The sequence below is a fragment of the Montipora capricornis genome, chromosome 12 (assembly GCF_036669925.1).
Source record: "Montipora capricornis isolate CH-2021 chromosome 12, ASM3666992v2, whole genome shotgun sequence".
Taxonomy (NCBI): domain Eukaryota; kingdom Metazoa; phylum Cnidaria; class Anthozoa; order Scleractinia; family Acroporidae; genus Montipora; species Montipora capricornis.
In genome coordinates, this window is record NC_090894.1 from 32,684,938 (window position 1) to 32,704,937 (window position 20,000).

The 20,000-nt window shown below is 40.5% G+C and overlaps 1 protein-coding gene across 1 annotated transcript in view; it reads left to right on the top strand.

Moving 5' to 3' along the window:
- LOC138025688 (uncharacterized) overlaps window positions 1-20,000 on the top strand; it is a 27,649-nt gene that overhangs the window by 7,284 nt on the left and 365 nt on the right. Inside the window, exons 3-6 of the mRNA XM_068872865.1 lie at window positions 11,937-12,075; window positions 14,402-14,481; window positions 16,085-16,156; window positions 18,670-18,765. Coding sequence (XP_068728966.1) covers window positions 11,937-12,075; window positions 14,402-14,481; window positions 16,085-16,156; window positions 18,670-18,765 — 387 coding nt within the window. The remainder of the gene's footprint in view (window positions 1-11,936; window positions 12,076-14,401; window positions 14,482-16,084; window positions 16,157-18,669; window positions 18,766-20,000) is intronic.

The window sequence follows — 20,000 nt, forward strand, 5'->3', positions numbered from 1 at the left end:
GAGATAAACAGAGCCAGCATGTTTGGACTTAAAGGAAGCTGGGGGTTTGAAGTTTTATAAAAACGGTGAGCGAAATATTGGAAAACAGCCCAAGCCCGTTGATAAAGTTTGCGAGAGCCCGGTTTTAATGCCGAACTGAGAAGATCCCTCAAATTAGCGTCCAACTCTCCGGTAGAAAGTTCGTCGGGACCGGAGTGGGAAATGGGTCTGCATCCGGTGTGATTGCCTTGAACGAGTCTATCTGAAAACGTGAGATAAAATCGGCACGACGGTTTTGAAGACCAGGCACATGACGTGCTTTAAAGAAAATATTGTGCCTTAGGCAACAAAGAATCAAAGGGCGCAAGAGTGCCATGATAAGTTTATGCTTGGAAGATTGCTTGTTAATAATATCAACTAAGGCGGCGTTGTCGGTAAAAAAGACAACTCGCTGATTTGCCATAAGATTCCCCCACACATGCACGGAAAGGGTAATGGGGAAGAGTTCGAGACAAGAGATATTAAGTGAACGCCACGATCCAGGCCACGCGCCATAAAACCAATGAGAACCAAAAACCGCGCCATAACCTTTTGAGCCGGCTGCATCGGTGAATAGTTGCAGCGTGGTTGATGTTTCCCAGCGATCGGATAAGAAAAAGGCCCTACCATTAAAATTGTCTAAAAAAGTAAGCCAGAGCTTGATGTCATGCCTAGCGTCCTTATTTAAACGGATATGACGATGTGCCTTTTTGATACCTTTGGTAAGGTCCATAAGGCGACGTAGGAAAGCGCGGCCTGGAACTACGACAAAACACGCAAAGTTTAAAAGACCGATAAGGGACTGAAGCTCCCGAAGGGTAACTGTTCGACGTTTGTGAAATTGATGAAGCAACGTGCGACATTTTTGAAGCTTATCAGGCGGTAATTTAGACTCTTGAGAAATAGAATCAAGAGTAATACCCGCGAATTCAAGTGTGGTCCTCGGCTGCACTGTCTTTTCATGAGCAATCGGCACTCCGAGATAGAAAAATTCGCGGAAAATTCGCCAAATCGGCTTCGCATTTTTCTGCAGAAGGGGCCACGAATAAAAAATCATCTAGAATGTGTAAGACGGCTGATGCCCTTAATTTCTGCAACGAGAGCCACTCCAAAGCAGTGCTAAAACTTTCAAAAATGGCGCACGAAGAGGAGCAACCCATCGAGAGACAGCGATCGAAATAATATTTATCCGCCCATTTTATCCCAAGCAAGGAATAGTCTTGAGGATGTATAGGGATGATACGAAAGGCCGATTTTATGTCGGTTTTTGCCATGAAGCAGCCAACCCCCAAACGCTGAACAATTTTCACTGCCTGATTTATGGTGGCGTAATGAACAGTAGAACAGTGGTCGGGAATGTTATCATTAACCGAAAAACCCGAGGGATAGGATAAGTGTTGAATTAAGCGAACCTCGTTCGGTGTCTTTTTGGGAACTATGCCAATGGGCGAGGAGCGAAAATCAGGAAAGGGAGCGTTGGTTAAAGGTCCAACAATCTTGCCAGCATCAATTTCCTTTTGCAATTTAGACATGACCAAATCTGGGTTTTGTAGGGTGCTTTTCAGATTAGGAGACTCGAACGGGGCGCGGTTGCCAATAAATTGTATGCGAAAACCATAACGAAAGCCATGGACCAAATATCTAGCCAAATTAGACACAATCCTGGAGCAAAAATTCAAGCCGATCCACCTTTACGGGCGTGACCGGGGAGCTGAGCAGAATTGAGGACGCTGGATATTCCTGATTTAGGAGGTCCTTGGCGAGTGTGGTTTCCGGACGCGGAACAGTGACTAGCGGGGTGTTTTGCCCTGCATTTGTAGCAGATATGCTCGTAACTGCAGCCACTACAGGTTTTCCCTGCATGAAATGTCCAACAAGTACCCTTGGGAAAGGTGCGTGAACGAGAACGGGGTCGATTGTCATGGGTTTGGTTAGCGGGTATTTTCCCGCGGGAATTCACCATCGCCCTGAGCCATAGTTCCCAGTGAATTTGATCCCATGGGTGTTGTTCTGTGGCGGACTGCCTCAGAAAACGAAATTGCTCGTCGTAGAAAAGCCACTCACCCGACTTAAAGGCAATATCGCGGACTACTTCACAATACTTCATTAATTTTGGAGCATCCTGGGGCACACTTTCTACATAAATTGCTACAAAAGTATTGAAGGCCGTTACCTACTGGGTAATGGTCTGCACTTTTTAAGAGGACTGCACGGGCTCTAGATGGAGACGGTTCTGTGAGGAAATAGTATTCCCTGGCGAGAGTGATAGTGCGAACTTTTCAGTCGGGGGCCCAACGCCTAACAGCGCCCCGAAGTCTACATATTCGTTTTGCCAAATCTTGGCTTTGACCTTAGCACTCACGCGTGATCCCAGGGAAATGGCGATGCTGGTAAATAATTGGCGAGGCCCCTCTTCGTTCCCAGACAAGGTGCAAGATTCAAGCGTACCTGAGACTCCCGTGAGCACCGTTACCTCGTCGTCCACCGCCTGATCATTTGGGTGCACAATTGACGTGGAAGGAACTGGGATTAACTCGTCATTGGTGCTGGAACGGCGATTCGCTAAGGCAGCATTCACGGCTTCAGTTACGGCCACAGAAATTGTAGTTGCCAGAGCATCGACATTCACTTTCATAAGCCCAGAGTCGTTATTGGCTTGGGGAGTTGTAGATGAAGCCACGGAGGGCGTTGTAGGAGCCACTTCAGGGAGCTCAGATGGACGTAACCGCTTTGAGCGACGAGAATTTGTACCCCAGCGCAAAAACGAAACAAAAAGCCGAGTTCCATAGCGGTGTGAGAAAAAACAGCAGCCGAGTGCATTGGACACATCTAACCTACTCGGTGGTCGAAAGGATTGTACACCCGTATGGCTTTTGTAATTAGCTCACAATAAAAAACAACCAAAGCCGGTATAACAAATAACATCGGGCACACTGTGCCATCAGCCGGATATCCGCACATGATATAAGAAGTTGTGAACAACGTGGAATGTTGCAGCCAAAAAGTCAGCAACGTGGAATTCCAACTGAAGGCTGATTCATTAAAAATTATATATTCATCGGCTTGGTGAACATAAACCGCAAGGAACTGGCAAAAAAATAGCAAATAAATAGCAAATCGTTTCAATGATGAGAGATTGCGATTGGTTAAATGCTCTCATTGTGTAGCGAATGTAGGCATCTTAAAACGGCCCCTCTGAGGTTCCTAAAAAGTCGATAATGACCGCGCGAGTGTAAATGAACGCCATCGCTGGAATAAAGGCTAACCTTGGTATTCCAAAAACCCCTGTGCCTCCAATAAAAAGAGTACGAGAGTGGCTCTAGCAGGACCTTCAAGTACTTGACTAAAGCGCGAACGCGTTAACTTTATTATACATAGGGCTCGATTCTTGATAAACAGTTTGGCAAACGCAAACACGTTTGACCTGAAAGCGGTCATGAAGCAAAGTGACTAAATCCTCAATAGCAGAAGCTATCGACAACGGGTCAGCGTATACGAGATCGTTCGATCCCAGATGTAAAATGACAACCTGGGGTAGAAAAGACTCAACCATTGGTAAATCAAAGGCACGTGCCCTTGCAATAGTTCTACCGCCAACGCCATGCCACTTAATTTCGCAGGCTTCGGCAATGAGAAAATTGGCGTTAAGGTCGGGATGAGAGGCAATAAAGTCCTTTAAACGGCGGATAAAGGAGTGGCCTAGAATAAATACCCGAGGTGGAGCCATGCCAAACGTTTAGGGAGAATAAAGCCCTCTAAAAAAGGAGCATACAACTTGCCTAAAAAATCTTGATAATTCAAGTTTAGTCCGTGAAGGAACAGCTAAGAGCGCCCGTCACGAAGATTGCAATCCCTTAACTAGACCTATCCTTACTCCGCCCTTATCTATGATTGGCTCATTTTTCTGGCTGAATGCATCTATTGACCCGAGGAGGTCAAAGTCGACGACTTAAATAGCATCATTCCTTACAGTAATAATGCCCCTTTTTTTACTCTGTTTGCCTAACCGAGCCAAGCTGGCGAGTCTCAATGAAATACATCAAAATGCAATTGATGTCGTTCTCAGAGATAAAGTGGAATAAAGTACATCAATAAAACTCTTTTTTTGACCTTGAACCGACAAAGACGATCCGTCACATCACGAGCTGGTACGTCTGTGGTTTATAATTTTAGCGTGATTCATATTCGAGGAATCGAATTTGCTTGTGCGATTCAAGAAAAAATCATTGTCTTAAGACTACTGGGGAATTCGGCAGTAAATTTCACTTGAAAAACCGATATCGCACTCATCGCTTTGTGATAATTTGATGTCGGTTTTTCGCGTAAAATTTACCGTGGAATTCACTCGTTAGGCAGAGACGAAATGACTTAATTAAGCAGTAACCGGACGCGGCCAATTTCAAAGCCTTTTATTACTGGGTTGCGAGTATGGCAATCCCAGTCGGAAAGTGGATGGGATTTGTTTGTTTTCCTTTTTTTGTTTTTTTTTCCGTGTCGGTAAAAGTCTTGCCTGTCACTCCCTTGGTAAGTGTTGTCTTTGTGCATAGAGCCTTCTGCGTATTTTCTTAGCATCGAGAGGGTAGTGGAAATGCGTAGATTTCTCTGGTGGACACAGGAGAATCATTAACTTAGCCTGCAATGGCGTCGAAAGTCATGTAACGCGAATGGCGTTTCAGTGGATCCTTAAAAAAAATATACCCTTATGGAGCTCAATAATGGAAAGTCAGTTGGATAAACTAGGCAGGCGGTGAAAAACCAACACCTGGAATCGACAACAATCTATCGCCCTTCGCGCCAAAATCAAAGTGAGGTGTATTTCTAAAATACGTTTTACCAAGTGTGCTCTTATGTAGAACACTGAAACCAAATGGAAAATTCTCTGGTAACTTATGGGTTCAACAAAGACAGAGAACGAATCGAACACCTTACGTGGTGGATCTGTGATCAACTCTGCACAGTCTTTAGGTAGAAAAAAATAAGCGGAAATGTGACAGCCAAGAATTATTTGAAAGAAAGGTTGTCGTGTATTTTGTGCTTCATTATTCAAGGAAAAGGTTCTTCATGTAAACGGTTTGATCCTGAAATTTAGTTTGTTGCAATATTGCGCATATTTGACACGATTGAGTTCTTCTCTTCACGCACGCAATGAAATAGAAGGGGTTTTTGCCTCTAATAGCAAATATGTTGTTTGTTTCAAAAAATTGTTCGCTGGAAAAGGTGGCCTTTATGAATTCATCATGTTTTATGATATACGAGCTTAACTGGATAGTTTTTTATGGCAATAGTAAGCATTTTCTTGTCAAAATGAGGCGTCTTTCTGGTGTGTTAACTGAATTAAATCGTGAGTTTGTATTTGCCGTCTGCCGCGTAACCTTGATTTCCATTCTCAAAATTACCTCCAGAACCTATTTTTTGCGTAGAATAAGCTTTTAGAATGATGTTTTTGTTTTGCATAAAGCAAGCCAACAAAAGTTATACCTTGCTGAGTTCGCATTTGTTAGCGTTAATAGTATTTTTGGTCCGATGCTTCTGTTTTATGAGGGGTATATTGTTTTGGTCTCCCATCCAGAAACTAACCCCGCCGGATAGGGATAACTTCAGTGAACTTTGGTATCACAAAGCTGTCAGATGCTCAGAGGGCACGCTTAAACTTGTGGTGAAAAGAAGTTGTGAGGGAACTTGAAAATTATCAACATGTCAGCCCAGAAGCCAATGTTTCTCGCTTCTCTTTTATTTGTTATTCTTCAGAGACTGGAATGCTGTAGTTCAATACCACACAAGTCAGTGCCTTCTGATATTCTGTAAAACGTACCACAGGCAACCCAGTGTATGCTTCACGGAAGCATCTCGTTTTCACTAATCCTACAGCCAGTAAGAATAAACAACCCGGGAGCTCCGAAGAGGTTTTCAAGACTTTTTGAGTGAGAACCATATCATTTTGATATGTTGCGTGACCAGAACAGAACAAAGCCTAAAACTCGAGCAGTGTGCACATCTGGATAAAGGAAAGGCTACTGACGGTGAGTGATGGCCAAGGTCCAAAACTCTTCAAATTATTATTATTATTTTTCAAATTGTATTATTTTAATGCACACTTGGGGCCTAGGGTGACTTGTGCATGCACAATAACAATTTTTGAAGTACACATTTCAGGTGCAAACATTATTTTAAATTACACAAGTCAGTCACTCTCGAATGTTTCACTAATACATGTACAGTGGCAAGAAAGGACGAAAAACACAAAAATCCATTGGCAACAATGCTTAGTCTGTACACTAGAAGGACCCCACTTAATGTTTGGTGATCAATTGAGTCCTAAAGAGATTACAGTTTTACATAAGAGATCATTTATTAATGGACAGTACCTGCAATATTAATCTAATACTGTCAACAACCTTAATTTAATTAATCACATCAAGTCTAATAAAAGGAACTCTGCACGGATAAAAGAAACATAAGAAGTATCAAAAAAGAACCAAATAAACATCTTCAAAACGATTCCGCAGTTCTCTTTAAGTTCACGTCGTACAAATAGCAGTTGTTATGAATTCTCGGATTAAGATCTGTGAACAGAGTCCACAAACAACCTAAGATCAAGCAAAAAAAGGTTTTAAAAGAACCACAAAAAACCGCGCGTGACCAAAGAATAGCTCGCAAAACTCCGAGGAAATCTCTTGAGCTTCTCAGTACACTGAGGTAAACCCGAATTTTCCATAAAACAACATACTTTGAAAAAAGACTAACTCGGGTGACTTTGTTCAGCATGTTCGGGTGACTCAGCTTAAGTATCATCTATAATTAAGAGAGTTTTTATGTCAGGCAAAAAGGGAGCCAAGTTGGCTTCTATTTATACGTCGAACTATGACGTTTTCAGTTTTGTTTTTATAGTGCTTGGTGAATATAAAATGGCTTGATTTTCCATCCTTTGTCAAGTCCTCGTTCAGTTTTGTTCATTCCAATCATCACAAGCTGAATAAATACCATAAGACATTTCCCATATTTAAATGTTTGTTGCATGAATTAGCCTTTTGTCCTTATGAAAACCTTGTAATTTTCGCGACTTTTGTTGCTGTTCTCAACAGGGCGTTCGTACTTTATCCCCCAGGCGTTTGTTGTGATAAAAATGAATGACGTCAAGACGCAAATGGAACTTCGTTCCCAGGTTATTATATCCTCATCTTTGTTGCCTGATCTAGGGGGACAAGGTTCGAGTCTGCAAATTATACTACTACTACTACTACTACTACTACTATTGATCGGTATTTATAGTCAGAACGGCAACACACCAAGCTTTATCAAATTCTCAAGTATGGTGATAATAGACCCAATATTAAGCGAAATGCAGCTATTTCAAAACGTCAAAATTTACAAAGAAATGTATCGCCATCCGTACGCTGCGTTTGGTTGAACAACAATTGCGTTCATAACGGCGAGGATCATAGCTTAATTTGAAACATTTCTTTGTAAATTTGGATGCATTTAAATGGCTGCATCTCAATCAAAATTAGCCCGATTAACGCCAAACTGCGTGTTCTTTCTGAACTATGTTCTGACTGTGGTTAAATAGTTGCTAATCCCATAATTTACATACTCCTACATAGTCCTCTCGGGCTTGAATTCTGCATAGACTACGATCTATACAGACTTACCTTTTCCGCAAAAACAAAAACAAAAGCATCCGGTTATGACATCAAGTTGCTGCTCTCATTCTTAACGGGAATATAGGGCTGTTGTTCGCCTATAGTTATTGGCTACTGATTTAAGGAATTGTCTCTTATAGACACACATATACCATCCATTTCAAACTGGTGGTTCTAAAGGGATTCTTTCAACCCGTACTTCAAATATACACTTAATTCATCGAGTCCTTCACCGAAACAAACGAGCCCAACAAATTGACCAGTGCGCCCAACCGTCCTCACATCGCAAGGGTCATGGATTCCACCTGAATTTTTCAGATGTCAATAGGAGACAAATGTCCAAATTAGTGCGAGGACCACTTCACTCTCTCTCTCTCTCTCTTTCTCTCTCTCTCTCTCTCTCTCTCTCTCTCTCTCTCTCTCTCTCTCTCTCTCTCTCTCTCTCTCTCTCTCTCTCTCTCTCTCTCTAAGATTTTTCTCACAAAATGATCCAGGGGTGGTCCATAGGGGTCCATGGACCAGGACCACAAGGGTGGTCCATGGACCTGGGGTCGGTGTTTTGTATACGTCCCCTTTACTATGAGTTTACTGATAAATCCATAAGAAAGCAAAAGACAAAAAACAGTAACGAACAATCTTTAATTCATTTTTCTTCACTTTTGAGGGATTGAGCAGTGAGATGCTCTCGACAAAATAAAACCTAAATAACAGAGCTCGAGTCTAAGACCATTTTCGGTTGTGCAGACAAATCTCTATAAACTTAAGCCTCAAAAAATATGAAAACAGAAACGTGGAACCCCTTCTTTTATTCCAGTAACATATATTACAACGTCTATTTTAAGGAAATGACCTTAAAAGAAATGAACTCGAGGTTCGAATTGGATTCTGACCAATGGCCAAACCTAAACTCGTGCTAAGATTACACTCACTCGAAATGGTCTAATGGTTTAATCCCGAAAGGATCAAATACCTCCTTTTTTTCCGTACCATACAGAAAGAAAACCTCACTCACATTTTCATTTTCACAGGTTATATAAATGACCAAAAACAAAAACTTAATAATGATGAGCTCTGCTTTTAGCCTTGGCTAAATCAATATATTAAATAACGTTTTGGTATCGTCAAAATTGACCAAATTTGTTTTCGTGTTTAGCTTATTGAACGGACAGCAATTGATCATCCCCACCACACCTTATTCATCTTATTTGTGCTCGCAAACGTCGAGAAAGACGCCAAATATTTGACAGCCGGAAAGAAAAATAGCGCCACTTCAAGGTTGACGAGAAATAACTCAAAAAAGGCTAACAGTGGATTTACAGAGGTTAGTCGTGCATTTAGAGGGGCAATGTTTACTGTATGAATAGATTTGTAGTTGAAGATGGCATCTCGGTTGTACTCGTAAAATCCTCGATTCCTTCTGGTGGAAACCGAACCAAGAACCTTCCAATAATTATTTCAGATGCTCTACCAGGTCCAGGTAAGATATTTATTATTTACCAGCTGGGAGGTCCGTATTAGGGAAAACTGTGCCCAAGATCTTATGGCTTTCGAGTAGTATCTAACACAGATTAAAGTTTTTCTCAGTATGAACCGACCTAGTTTGGTGTTTTACCTTATTGTTTCTTCTTCCAACACCTAACGAAATGCATGCACAATCGACCCAAACAGTCAGTTACGGCTGCAATTATGACAACATTCGCCATAAACTGAACAATTTCTAGCGACAAGATAATATATCGTTTGAGTCCATATCGAAATTACGACTTATTCCAGCTGATCTCTATTTGACAGCTCGTCAAATTCAAGCCAATCAGAATGCGACTCGCAAACACAGCAGGGGTCCATTTATTCGAGAGCATTTCGCGTATGATGCGCGTCGAAAACGAAATGAATTTGCTGAACGTCAGTTTTTAGACATATCTGCGCTGCCATCTGCCCTTTCTCTGATCTGAAGCCATTCGAAGATGTCGAACTACGGTCGCCGAACGTGTTTTATTAGCTAAAAGATACTTGGATAGCTTATTGAAACGATCGGAAAAGGAAAAAGACAGCGTTCGTGAATGTTTACTGTCGCTTTTATTCAGTTTTATTCTTCTTTGTCGACAAGACTAACTGGAACACTAGACATTCTTTGGCTTAAAGATTTTTTGAACTGTTGCTGGATCCCGTTGAACATTTTTATCAGCCACTTTACATCTCTGGTTCCATCTGGTTGTTTTAGTAGTTCCAAGACGGCGAGCTGTGCTGCGCGAACTAACGTCGCGTCTTTGCCAACTGGAAAGAATGCCGCTGGCTCCAGCATTTCCTGACTTGAATGCGAGTACGTTTCCCGAATTCCCGCTTCAGCTGCTTTTTTAAGATTTCCATCTCAGAGTGGATTAATGTGGAGAAGCTTTCGTTTGGTTGCTGCAATTGAATTTGCACTCTAGTTTTGTTGGTTGTTGATGACAAACTGGAACCTGCAGGATTGAAGTTTTCAAAGTGTTCTGACCACGCTGAGTTTACTCGATATTTATTTTTCCTTTTGTAAAACATTTCTGGTGGTTCGGAAGTATCCAGAGTTATTTTTCTTTCATCAAGTTCTAATCCTAAGATTGATGGAAAAGTAATTACAACTTTCTTCCGAAGGACAGCTGATTTTTCTGTTTGGTGTTCAATAATAAACGCGCTCGGCTGTTGTGGCTAGCTTGTGTTTACTTTCAGGGTGAACATCTCCTGGGATACTCGTGGATCTGATCTTTGATAAACTTTTAGGCCCTCAGGAATTGACATTTAACTTTTATCTTTTTTCGGTACTATTAGTGTGAAATTTAGACTTCTCTTTCACAGCATAATGAACGATTTTGCGCTGTATCTAGTCTGCTATGACGGGACTTACTTGCAGTGGAACTCGACTTAGCGTTTCTAGCAAGAACAGAGACAATTTTGACGCCGGTAATTGACGAAATGTTTGCCAGTTAATATTTAGTACATTGGTCGTAAACTCCAGGATAGATATTCCAGATTTCACTTACTTCTTTATTTCAGCAACTGTATTAAGCGTTCTTCTGTTAATTAAATGCACTCACAGACAAGGGAAATACTTGATGGGTTATATTGAGGCTCAGTAAAATTCTTCGGTTCAACCAAACCGTAACTACGAATGAATTAGTGTAAACAGCAGGTGGTTTATACAGCTTAGCTTCAGGCTAGGGTATGCCATGGCTCTTTTTATCTCGTGCAATTATCATAAAGCTTACAGACAAACCCAGAACTCCATCAAAAGCGAAATTTGCGGTTAAAATTCGTCTGTGGGAACATTGTAAACAAATTTTATCCGCGCGTGGATTTTAAGCAAGGGGATTGGAGCTAGTTCCCCTGAATTTTCAACCCATGATGCACAGCAACTTCCGGTAGAAATCAGCTGGTTTGTTGCAACGGAGCGAGTGTACGTAATCGGCTACTCATCACACAATGGATACCGCCCGCTCGCGGAACCTTTCAGATTGCACGATTTTGGTATTCCCGCACGCTCGCGCTCTGGGACAAAAATGCTTACTGTTAGCACTGAAATGTCAAATATTAGTTTTCCCCGGAATAGGCCATTTTCGAGTTATCATCAGCCACCTTTTCAAAGCGAGTTCAAGTACAAAGTCTTTGTTATGAAAATTAGTTTTTATTCATAACCTAATTAAAACTAATTACCATTACAAAAACTTATGAATCAGTGGTTTGATTGGACTCGGAAATTGCCTTTTGTTGTAAAGGATATAGTTAGGATATTGGTCTAAGAGACAAATGAGGCAGGATTCCAACCTGCAACTTCCACGGTAACACCGCTGGAATTCACTGCCAATGATCTGCAGGAACTCCTCGGGAACCAAGGTCGCTTCTCTACATCGTCGATACCGCAGAACGGTGGGTCATTTCGTCTGAATAAGAACCTCCCGCAGTGATTACCGCCCCCATCTCCCCTCCCCTGGAGTTCTTGTAGCGTAATGTGCAGCTTCGAAACCTGCCCAGGACTCTGATTGGTCAGTTCTCCTTTCGTCCGTTACTAAGTTATCATCTCTTTCCTCGTGAGTAGTGCCACTAATGTGTTTGAAGACAGTGTTGATTGTACTTTTTTTTTTATGGGGAATCATTAATTGTATCTCGTCAATTGAGTCAAACTCTGTGGTGTTGTCACAAAGCGGATCCATGCGAGGAAAGCCACTATTTGTTTCAATTGAATCTCAATTTGGTTGAGAAGGTGATGTAAAGCAATCGGAAATAAATTGTCGCCATTTTATGTTTTAGGCTCGAATCCAGACTGCTTGTGAACTGATTGAAAGAATTGGAAATCAGAGAGGAGAGCTTGTACAGAATATTAGACGCCTGTGTGAAGGTTATATCGAGTTGGCTTATATTAACGTGGCACATCTTAAAAACGAAAGAGGTACGATGATTTTACATCCTTGGAAGTGAAAAATGTTATTTGTTATAAGTTTGTTGAGATGGCCCGCAGAATGTACATCTGGCCCCTGCTGTTTAAACGCTGGATATTAACTTTATCCGGTGGATAAGTCACTATCCGACAGTTTCAATCTGTGAAAAATCTAGACCCTCCGTGAGGGTGAACTGGGTTGCCTGTTTGTACTTGTTACACAAAAAGCGAAGTTCCATATCACCCAACTTACTCTTGTGACGGATTGCTTTGAAATGTGTACTACGTTACGTTGAGGGTTTAATGCTGAAAAAACAAATAAATTTCAGAGCACAGTGAAGTTAGATGTTCTGGTGTTAATTTCAGAAACACTTGTGGAAGGAGAATTTGACAAATGCTAGATATGATCAAAATACCGCGTATAAAACGATTTTTGAGTTGTAGAATACTTTTCGTCGTTAATTTTGATTGATGGCAAGATAATACAGAAAAAGCCATTACGTCAATCATAGAATGTTGTTGGGAAACATACAGAGTCACGTAACGCAACACAACGTGCCATACTCTAAACTTCTATTGAAAAACGACAGATACTTTGATCGCGTGCATTTCAATTTTTAAAAGCGATAAGGATGTATTTAGATTTGACAAGTTAATTGCTTTCAGTTAATTGCTTTTGAATGTAACATATTAAAAAAATTTTCCCGCGAAATTTGTTTTTCCACTATTCTGACTCAAAATATTATTTCTCGCTTCCTATTGCATCGTTTTAGTCGAAATGAACGCTTAAATGAAAGGTCATTTAACGATCTATCGGCAGATATTTATTTTGCAATTTAATACCTTCTGTCAAAATTTGCATATTAGCGCTTGTCAAAGTTAAACATTCCAGAGCACATGAAAAACACCCGAAAATTTTTCTCTTTCTCTTCGTCGAATTCTTGTGAAAAACACAGGAATTTTTCGTCCGAAGGAAAGCTTTTCCAAAATTCATTGGCAATCACCATTTTAAGTTTCAGAGAAATCGATCCATCCGCAAATATTTTACGAACTTTTTTAGCGAAGGTCATGAAAGCGTAATCTAATTACGGGCAGATTTGGGCCACGCAATACACGTATCCAGTCAAGTCATAAATATTTTTTCACCGAATTGAAACTTATTCCATCATAAGACAAGAACATCATTATAAAAGCTTATTTTACGCAAAAATAAAATATTAGAACTACAGCTCACTTTGATTTCGGCTCGACGGGCGATAGATTGTTGTCGAAGTCCATTACTCGTCGCTTTAAGATTCCAGGTATTTGTATTTTCACCGCCTGCCTAGTTTATCCAACTGACTTTCCATTATTGAGCTTCATAAGGGTATATTTTGTTTAAAGATCTACTAAAACGCCATTCGTGTTACATCACTTTCGACGCCATTGCTGTTTAGGTTAATCATTCTACTGTGTCCACCAGATAAATCTACGCATTTCCACTACCCTCTCAGGAAAACGGAGAAAATTCTACTCATTCCTAGACTGGGTCGCCATATATGGCAACCTAGTAAAAAGTAAGTATTTTTCACAAATAACCGTGAGTGTACACTCTAAGCAACTGGATGGAGGAAATACACGGAGATTTGGTTTTATCAGATCAGATGGTTGATGGTTGAGTCTGAAGCAGTCCACTCGCCTGTCGCCGTCAAAAAGTTGGAAAGTGTTAGTGAAGTAATAGCTTGGTTTGTAGTGCTATTTGGCATTAATATTACTCGTGATATTTCAAAATAATTGTTAAGTAAAATTTAACGAACCATTGGGCGAATAAAATTTGCGACAAATTTGAAATAGCACAAGTGGTATTTATGCCAAATATAACGTACTAATCATGCTGTTATTTATTTGTATTAAAAACCTGAGAAATTTATGCAAAATGATTTGTTTTCGTTTATAGGCGAGCAAACTTGTCGTAAAATCTTGCTTTCTACCCAGCTTATCCAGACATTTAGCCAGGTTGATGTACTTTTTTTTGTTATTTTTGTTTTCTGAATTTTCTTTCAGCTCCTGTATCTCCTGAATTTGAAAATTTAGAAATCGTTCCGCCATTTTTTTTAAAATAGCACTACGACGTCTCTCGGGTTGCCATGGAAACTGTGATTGTCACATGTAGGTATTTCGAAATTAAGCAGAAATATCACTGGTCTCGGGCAATCAAATTGCAGGCATTTCTCAGGTAAAAATATAACTTCTAGAATTACCAGTTGTCACGATGCTTTCACTCTTCACGTTGTCTCGTTGTGACATAAACGTTGCCCATGTGCTTGTAACTTACATTAATTTTTTTAATGCGTCCAAGGTCCTTTTAAGCTGCCTGATGTCACAATCAAAAGAATTTCAAATCTTAGGGAAGTACCTGTCCCTACTATGGATGTCAAGGTAAATAACTAATTTACCAATCTCGAATGTACAAGGTTTTCTTACGTCGAAATCTATAAAAATAAGATTAGTTTTAATCTATGAGACATGCTTCGATGTCGGTTTCAGAGATCATGTTCAGGTTACATAGCGTTCAACAAGTTGTTAGAATTATAATAACTAAACGGGCTAGTACTTAAACACGGAATGCCAGAATGGTGGAATGCCGGAACGGCGGAACGCCGGAATACTTAAACATGGAACGCCGGAATATTTAAACACGAAAGGCCGGAATACTTAAACACGGAATGCCGGAATGAGAAATAACAGTATAGTTTACCACGTGAAACGAATGGTTTGATGTCAAGTACACCACTGCAGTTATAATTAGGAGGGAGCTTAAGCACGCGCGTTTGTGAGAGGCGGACGGCAACTGGAAGAGGACATTTCTCGTACCAGGAAGTTTATTTCCCTTTCGTAAACGGTCGTTGCCATTTCTCAGAACGGTCGTTGCCATTTGAAACGGTCGATGACATTTCTTAGCTCTGAATTACACTCATTAGGTGTAAGAACTCAAAAGGTTGCGGTTACTGGGAGTTGTGTCTCGCTGGTTCGGGTTAGGGTTCTGTTTAGGGTGAGGGCTAAGAACCCGAGTTCGAGTCTTGAAATTTTCCGACTCTTTTTTTCCTCCAGTTTTTCTTTTATAAATGTTTTTTTTTTCCTTTTTTGTCTTAATTTTTGTTAACATTTTTTCTTAGTTTGTTTCTTTTAATTTTCTTTGAAGTGAAGTGTGTAGTCGACCGTTATACATGGCATCGACCGTTTCAATTGGCAACGACCGTTCTGAGAAATGGCAACGACCGCAAGGACCGTTTACGAAAGGGAAATAAGCGTCCTGGTACGAGAAATGTCCTCTTCCGGTTGCCGTCAGCGTCTCAAAAACGCGCGTGCTTAAGCTCCCTCCTAACTGCAGTGGTGTACTTGACGTCAAGCCATTCATTTCACGTAGTAAACTATACTGTTATTTCTCATTCCGACGTTCCGTGTTTAAGTATTCCGGCGTTCCATATTTAAGTATTCTGGCGTTCCGTGTTTAAGTATTCCGCCGTTCCGGGTTTAAGTATTCCGGCGTTCCATGTTTAAGTATTCCGGCGTTCCACCGTTTCGGCATTCCGGCATTCCATCATTCCGGCATTCCATGTTTAAGTACTAGCCAACTAAACGGAACAAAGAAAGAAATTGACTAAAAAGGAGTGAAGAAATACAAAGCTTAGACCAAAGGCATAAATGGTGGCCAAAAAATGTTCTTCTGTCTTTGTACTAATTAGACCCACTAGCCTCGTTAGCACGGAGAAAAGAAATGTCCCTTTAGAACGAGGCTAGTTGGTCCGAGTTTCACATAAACAAAGGAATAATTTATTGACCACCATTTATGAAAGTGGTCTATACAGCTTTACAAAACAATGCAAGATTTAGGACAAGATTCCGCCAAAACTTTCTAAATATTTAAAGATTTAACTCAGAAGGCCTGTCAAAGGAGAGATGTTTTCCTTTTGTCCTTTATCGGAGCGGGCGAGTCGAAACAAATGTTGACTGAATCAATTTGTTCTCGTTTTCTTTCCAGGTTGATCCATTATGTCGTTATGATGAGCTGGTGCATGTGGTAGCGTTCGATTCAAAGTTCTGCCTTGCCGGGGTGTGAACCTACCCAAGATCATCTTCTGTGTTGGATCGGATGGCGTCAAACGACGGCAGCTGGTAAAGGTAAATGAGCCATTGCCACAGTCATTACATATAAAATAGCATTAAGGGCATGACTCGAAGCAAAATGTTAAAAATGTTCCTATATTGACTGTAATGTGGCGTTATCCAGTCGTAAAGCTCGGTAAAGGATATTTTCTACTCTCCTTTAATGATCCTGTCACAGGGCTTGAAATGATTTCTCCGCTGACGCCGGTCAAGTGGTCCGCTCAAACCTATTATTGGTCGGACACAGCTCATTTTTGGCCGGACAAAATATCCATTACGTCATCTTTTTATTTCTCCCTTTTCCCCGCATAATGTTAACCTATCGAACAAGTGCATTTTCTGTGCCTTAATATTCCGGACATCAAAGATTTGACCGGACAAAACCTATTTTTTACCGGAACGACGTTGCCGTTGACCGGCTGTTATTTCGACCCCAGCATGCAGCGTTGCTTGCGGGTGGATTTGTGATAGATTGAGTGGTATGCAACACCGCTCCTCTCATCACAATTCTGTTATACAGCGAGAACTTTACCCCAAGTGACATAAAACGCAACCTCAATGGCATGACAAGACGTAACCACTTCATATGAATTGGTATGACATAATATTGGTGGTTCTAACTTTGAATCGAAGTGACATTCAAAAATTTGTCATGTAGCCTTACTTGAAGTGGCATAAAATGCATTGTGACCTGGTGACCTGGTGTTAGTGACCTGGTGCATGACTTGACAAATTGACTTGAAGTGGCATGACGCGACAAAGCATAATTGCATGACTCGAAAAGACAAGTGATAAATACAATAGACTTGAAGCGGCATGACATGACAAAGCATAATTGCATGACTCGAAAAGACAAGTGACGTTTAATACAGTTGGCTGATTCAGCAACCGAATGGGAACGTCATTTCGGTCAACACTTATGGCCATCCTTCAAAATGATTTGATTTGTGTTGATTTAATTTGATTTCCTGTCTCCCCAATTAGTAGAGCCTCTGTGCTCGGCTAAATACACTTGAGACATAAATAAAGTGATTTTTATTATCATTATTATTATTATTATAATTATTATTATTCCGTATATATACGTAACAATTACACCACGCGGTATCCCATCTTACCGTTGTAAAAAATCAATGAAAAACAGGCAGAATTAGAGCTTAAGTTCAACAAGAAGTAGCGTTTCTGAGCAAGCCGCGCTGATCTAGAGTAGTTAGGTCTAAAAACCACTTTCAAAACGGTTAGCTTTCACTTGTTTTGCTGATTTTCGGAGAGCTTGGTTCGTTAGACGAGTGGATATCGGAGGCTGTAATGAAAAACCATCGGTCTCGGTTCGACTCTCTGCTTCGCCCATTCTGAATCTTTTCTGCATGTTTAAAATGTTTGTTTCTTAGAAGTATATTTGAAGTTGTCCTTCTTGTAAGCTGAATAAAAAGGGAAATGTTAGTTCGAGGGACGGACATGAGTGTTGACCCGGAAAAGAGTTATAAAACCTTTCAGGAACCGGCCCCTGAAACACAAAGCCAACATTGTTGTTCTCGACCCAGTTTCTCATCTGGATTCTTAATGCGCGTGCGCCGTCTTCATCTGATGATCTGACATTCCCATTCTCTCGCTAAACCAGCCTCGTGTCTTTGAGATGACACGACTACAACAAGTTGTTGTGATTGTCAATTGCGCAGGGTAGAGACGACTTGCGTCAGGATACAGTCATGGAACAGGTGTTTGGTATATATTAAATCAGTTGTTGATGAAGAACTCGGAGACTAGGAAAAGGAAGTTAAAGATGCGAACGGCCAGCATGCATTTTAGTATAGATTAATAATATATAATAAAATTGTAAAACTCATAACAGTTGGATAAAACCGACAGCTAATAGGAGGGCATGATTTAGTTTTCGGGTAGATTCCTTTAATTTTTAATATACTCGACAAAATATCACGTTTCTATTATCATTGGCGCATAATTCATAAATTTGCTTCAGAGTCTTATACGGAGGTTGCTATGGAAATAAAAGGGAAGTTCCAAATTTCATGAGTATATATGCATTTCGTGATTTATGCATAATCACTCGCGATGTTTTGAAAGATCTCAAATTGAATACGAAACTCGCCTACGGCTTGTGCAATTTTGAGAACTTTCAACCATTTCCTACATTGAAACTGTAATTCGGTACAAAGGAGAAATAAGCCTCCTATATCGCACATTCGTACATCCTTGTAACAGATCTTTCGCTCAAAATTAGATTTTTTGACTAAATTTAAGGTTTTTTTCCGACTAAGTAGCCTTTGATTTGCAATTTAGTGACTACAGGTAAACAAGATTTGCATAAGAATTTGAGAATGTCGACGCCATCGAAAAATTCCAAATTTCATCTTTCATTCTCGCGAAAGGATAGCATAAGAAAAGCATAAGTTTAAGCCTTTGGTTTATTCATTCCTTCTCATTTCTTTGCATTCCAAGGTTATTCCTTTATCCCAGCGCAGTGGAATAGTTGAATGGTGTGAAAACACTGTTCCGTTGGGTGAATATCTGATTGGTCGGCAGGAACCAAGATTGGTGCGCACTCGCGCTACTATCCTGAGGACTGGACATCACTTGACTGCAGGAATGGGGTTAAGGTACCGCTACATGTTACTTTATTTTCACGTGCCAACCGCATGAGCCACGATCACATCCTTCGTAACAGTCCATCCCTGAGAGACCAGAAAAATAAGGTCTAGTCAAGTGTTTTCTTTTGTTAGCTTACATCTCGGGTTTTTTCGTTGTTTTTTTTACAAGCAATAGTGGCCTCGTGCCCTCCTTTTAAGTGCTACTGTGATTAAAAAACAAATTTCGAAAGCATATTTGCTTAGAAATCTTTTGACGAAATTTTAAACTTTTATTTCGAGCAGAAGGCTGTTTACTTTCGTTAAAGGTTTAACTTACCTTTTACTAACTTAAAAATCTTTAGAGATCTGGATCGAAAAAAAAAGGTGGCGTAAAAGACACAACTGATTAAGAATGCAATGCGTGTTTACACGATTGATCTATAGTGTGCAAAACGAACGTTTCGGGCTTTTAGACTCCTAAGATCGTGCTTAGCATAGTTTATACGTAAGCTGCATTCACACTTACTGCACTCTTAGCCGAGTGGGTCTTTGACGTTATTTCTTCTCGATCGATCGTAAGCCAGACAACAAGGAAACAGCTTATTTTATATTCGTTTTAGCTGGGTGATCTAGCTAGAAGACCACGATACGAAGTTTATCCGGCAAGTGTGCTTTAAGAGGCGAGATGACAATTTAAATTTGTCATTGAGTTATGAATGATGAAAAAGTTAAATCATAAAAAAAGGTTCCCAAAAATGATCTTTGATACCTATACCTAAAATAAAAAAAATCCCATTTTTTCACGAAAACTGAGGTGTACCCCCGCCCTAATTAAGGTCATCCAACATTAAAAATCCTTAGGACTCCACCATGTCCACACATCGTCTACTGCCAATGCATAAAACACCTGTTTTCAGATCGTTTTGTTCGTTATGCGTCAGTCAGTCGATATTGCGGGCTTGGCATCTGTTTCAACCTCTTGTTCTCGGGGCTTTTCTCCGCTGAGAGTAGGACGAAGAAGGTTCTGGGAACGAGGTTGCCTCTATTTCATTCCGGTGCATTTTTATCCGTTCCAAGCGTTATTTTCCTGCGCTTCGCGCAGGTGTCATTTTTACTCACACGTAGCATCAACTCAAATGTTTATGCTTCTTCACTGATAAGTAAAGTAAAGGCTTTAGGTTAATGGTTCTCGCAAAGTTCATA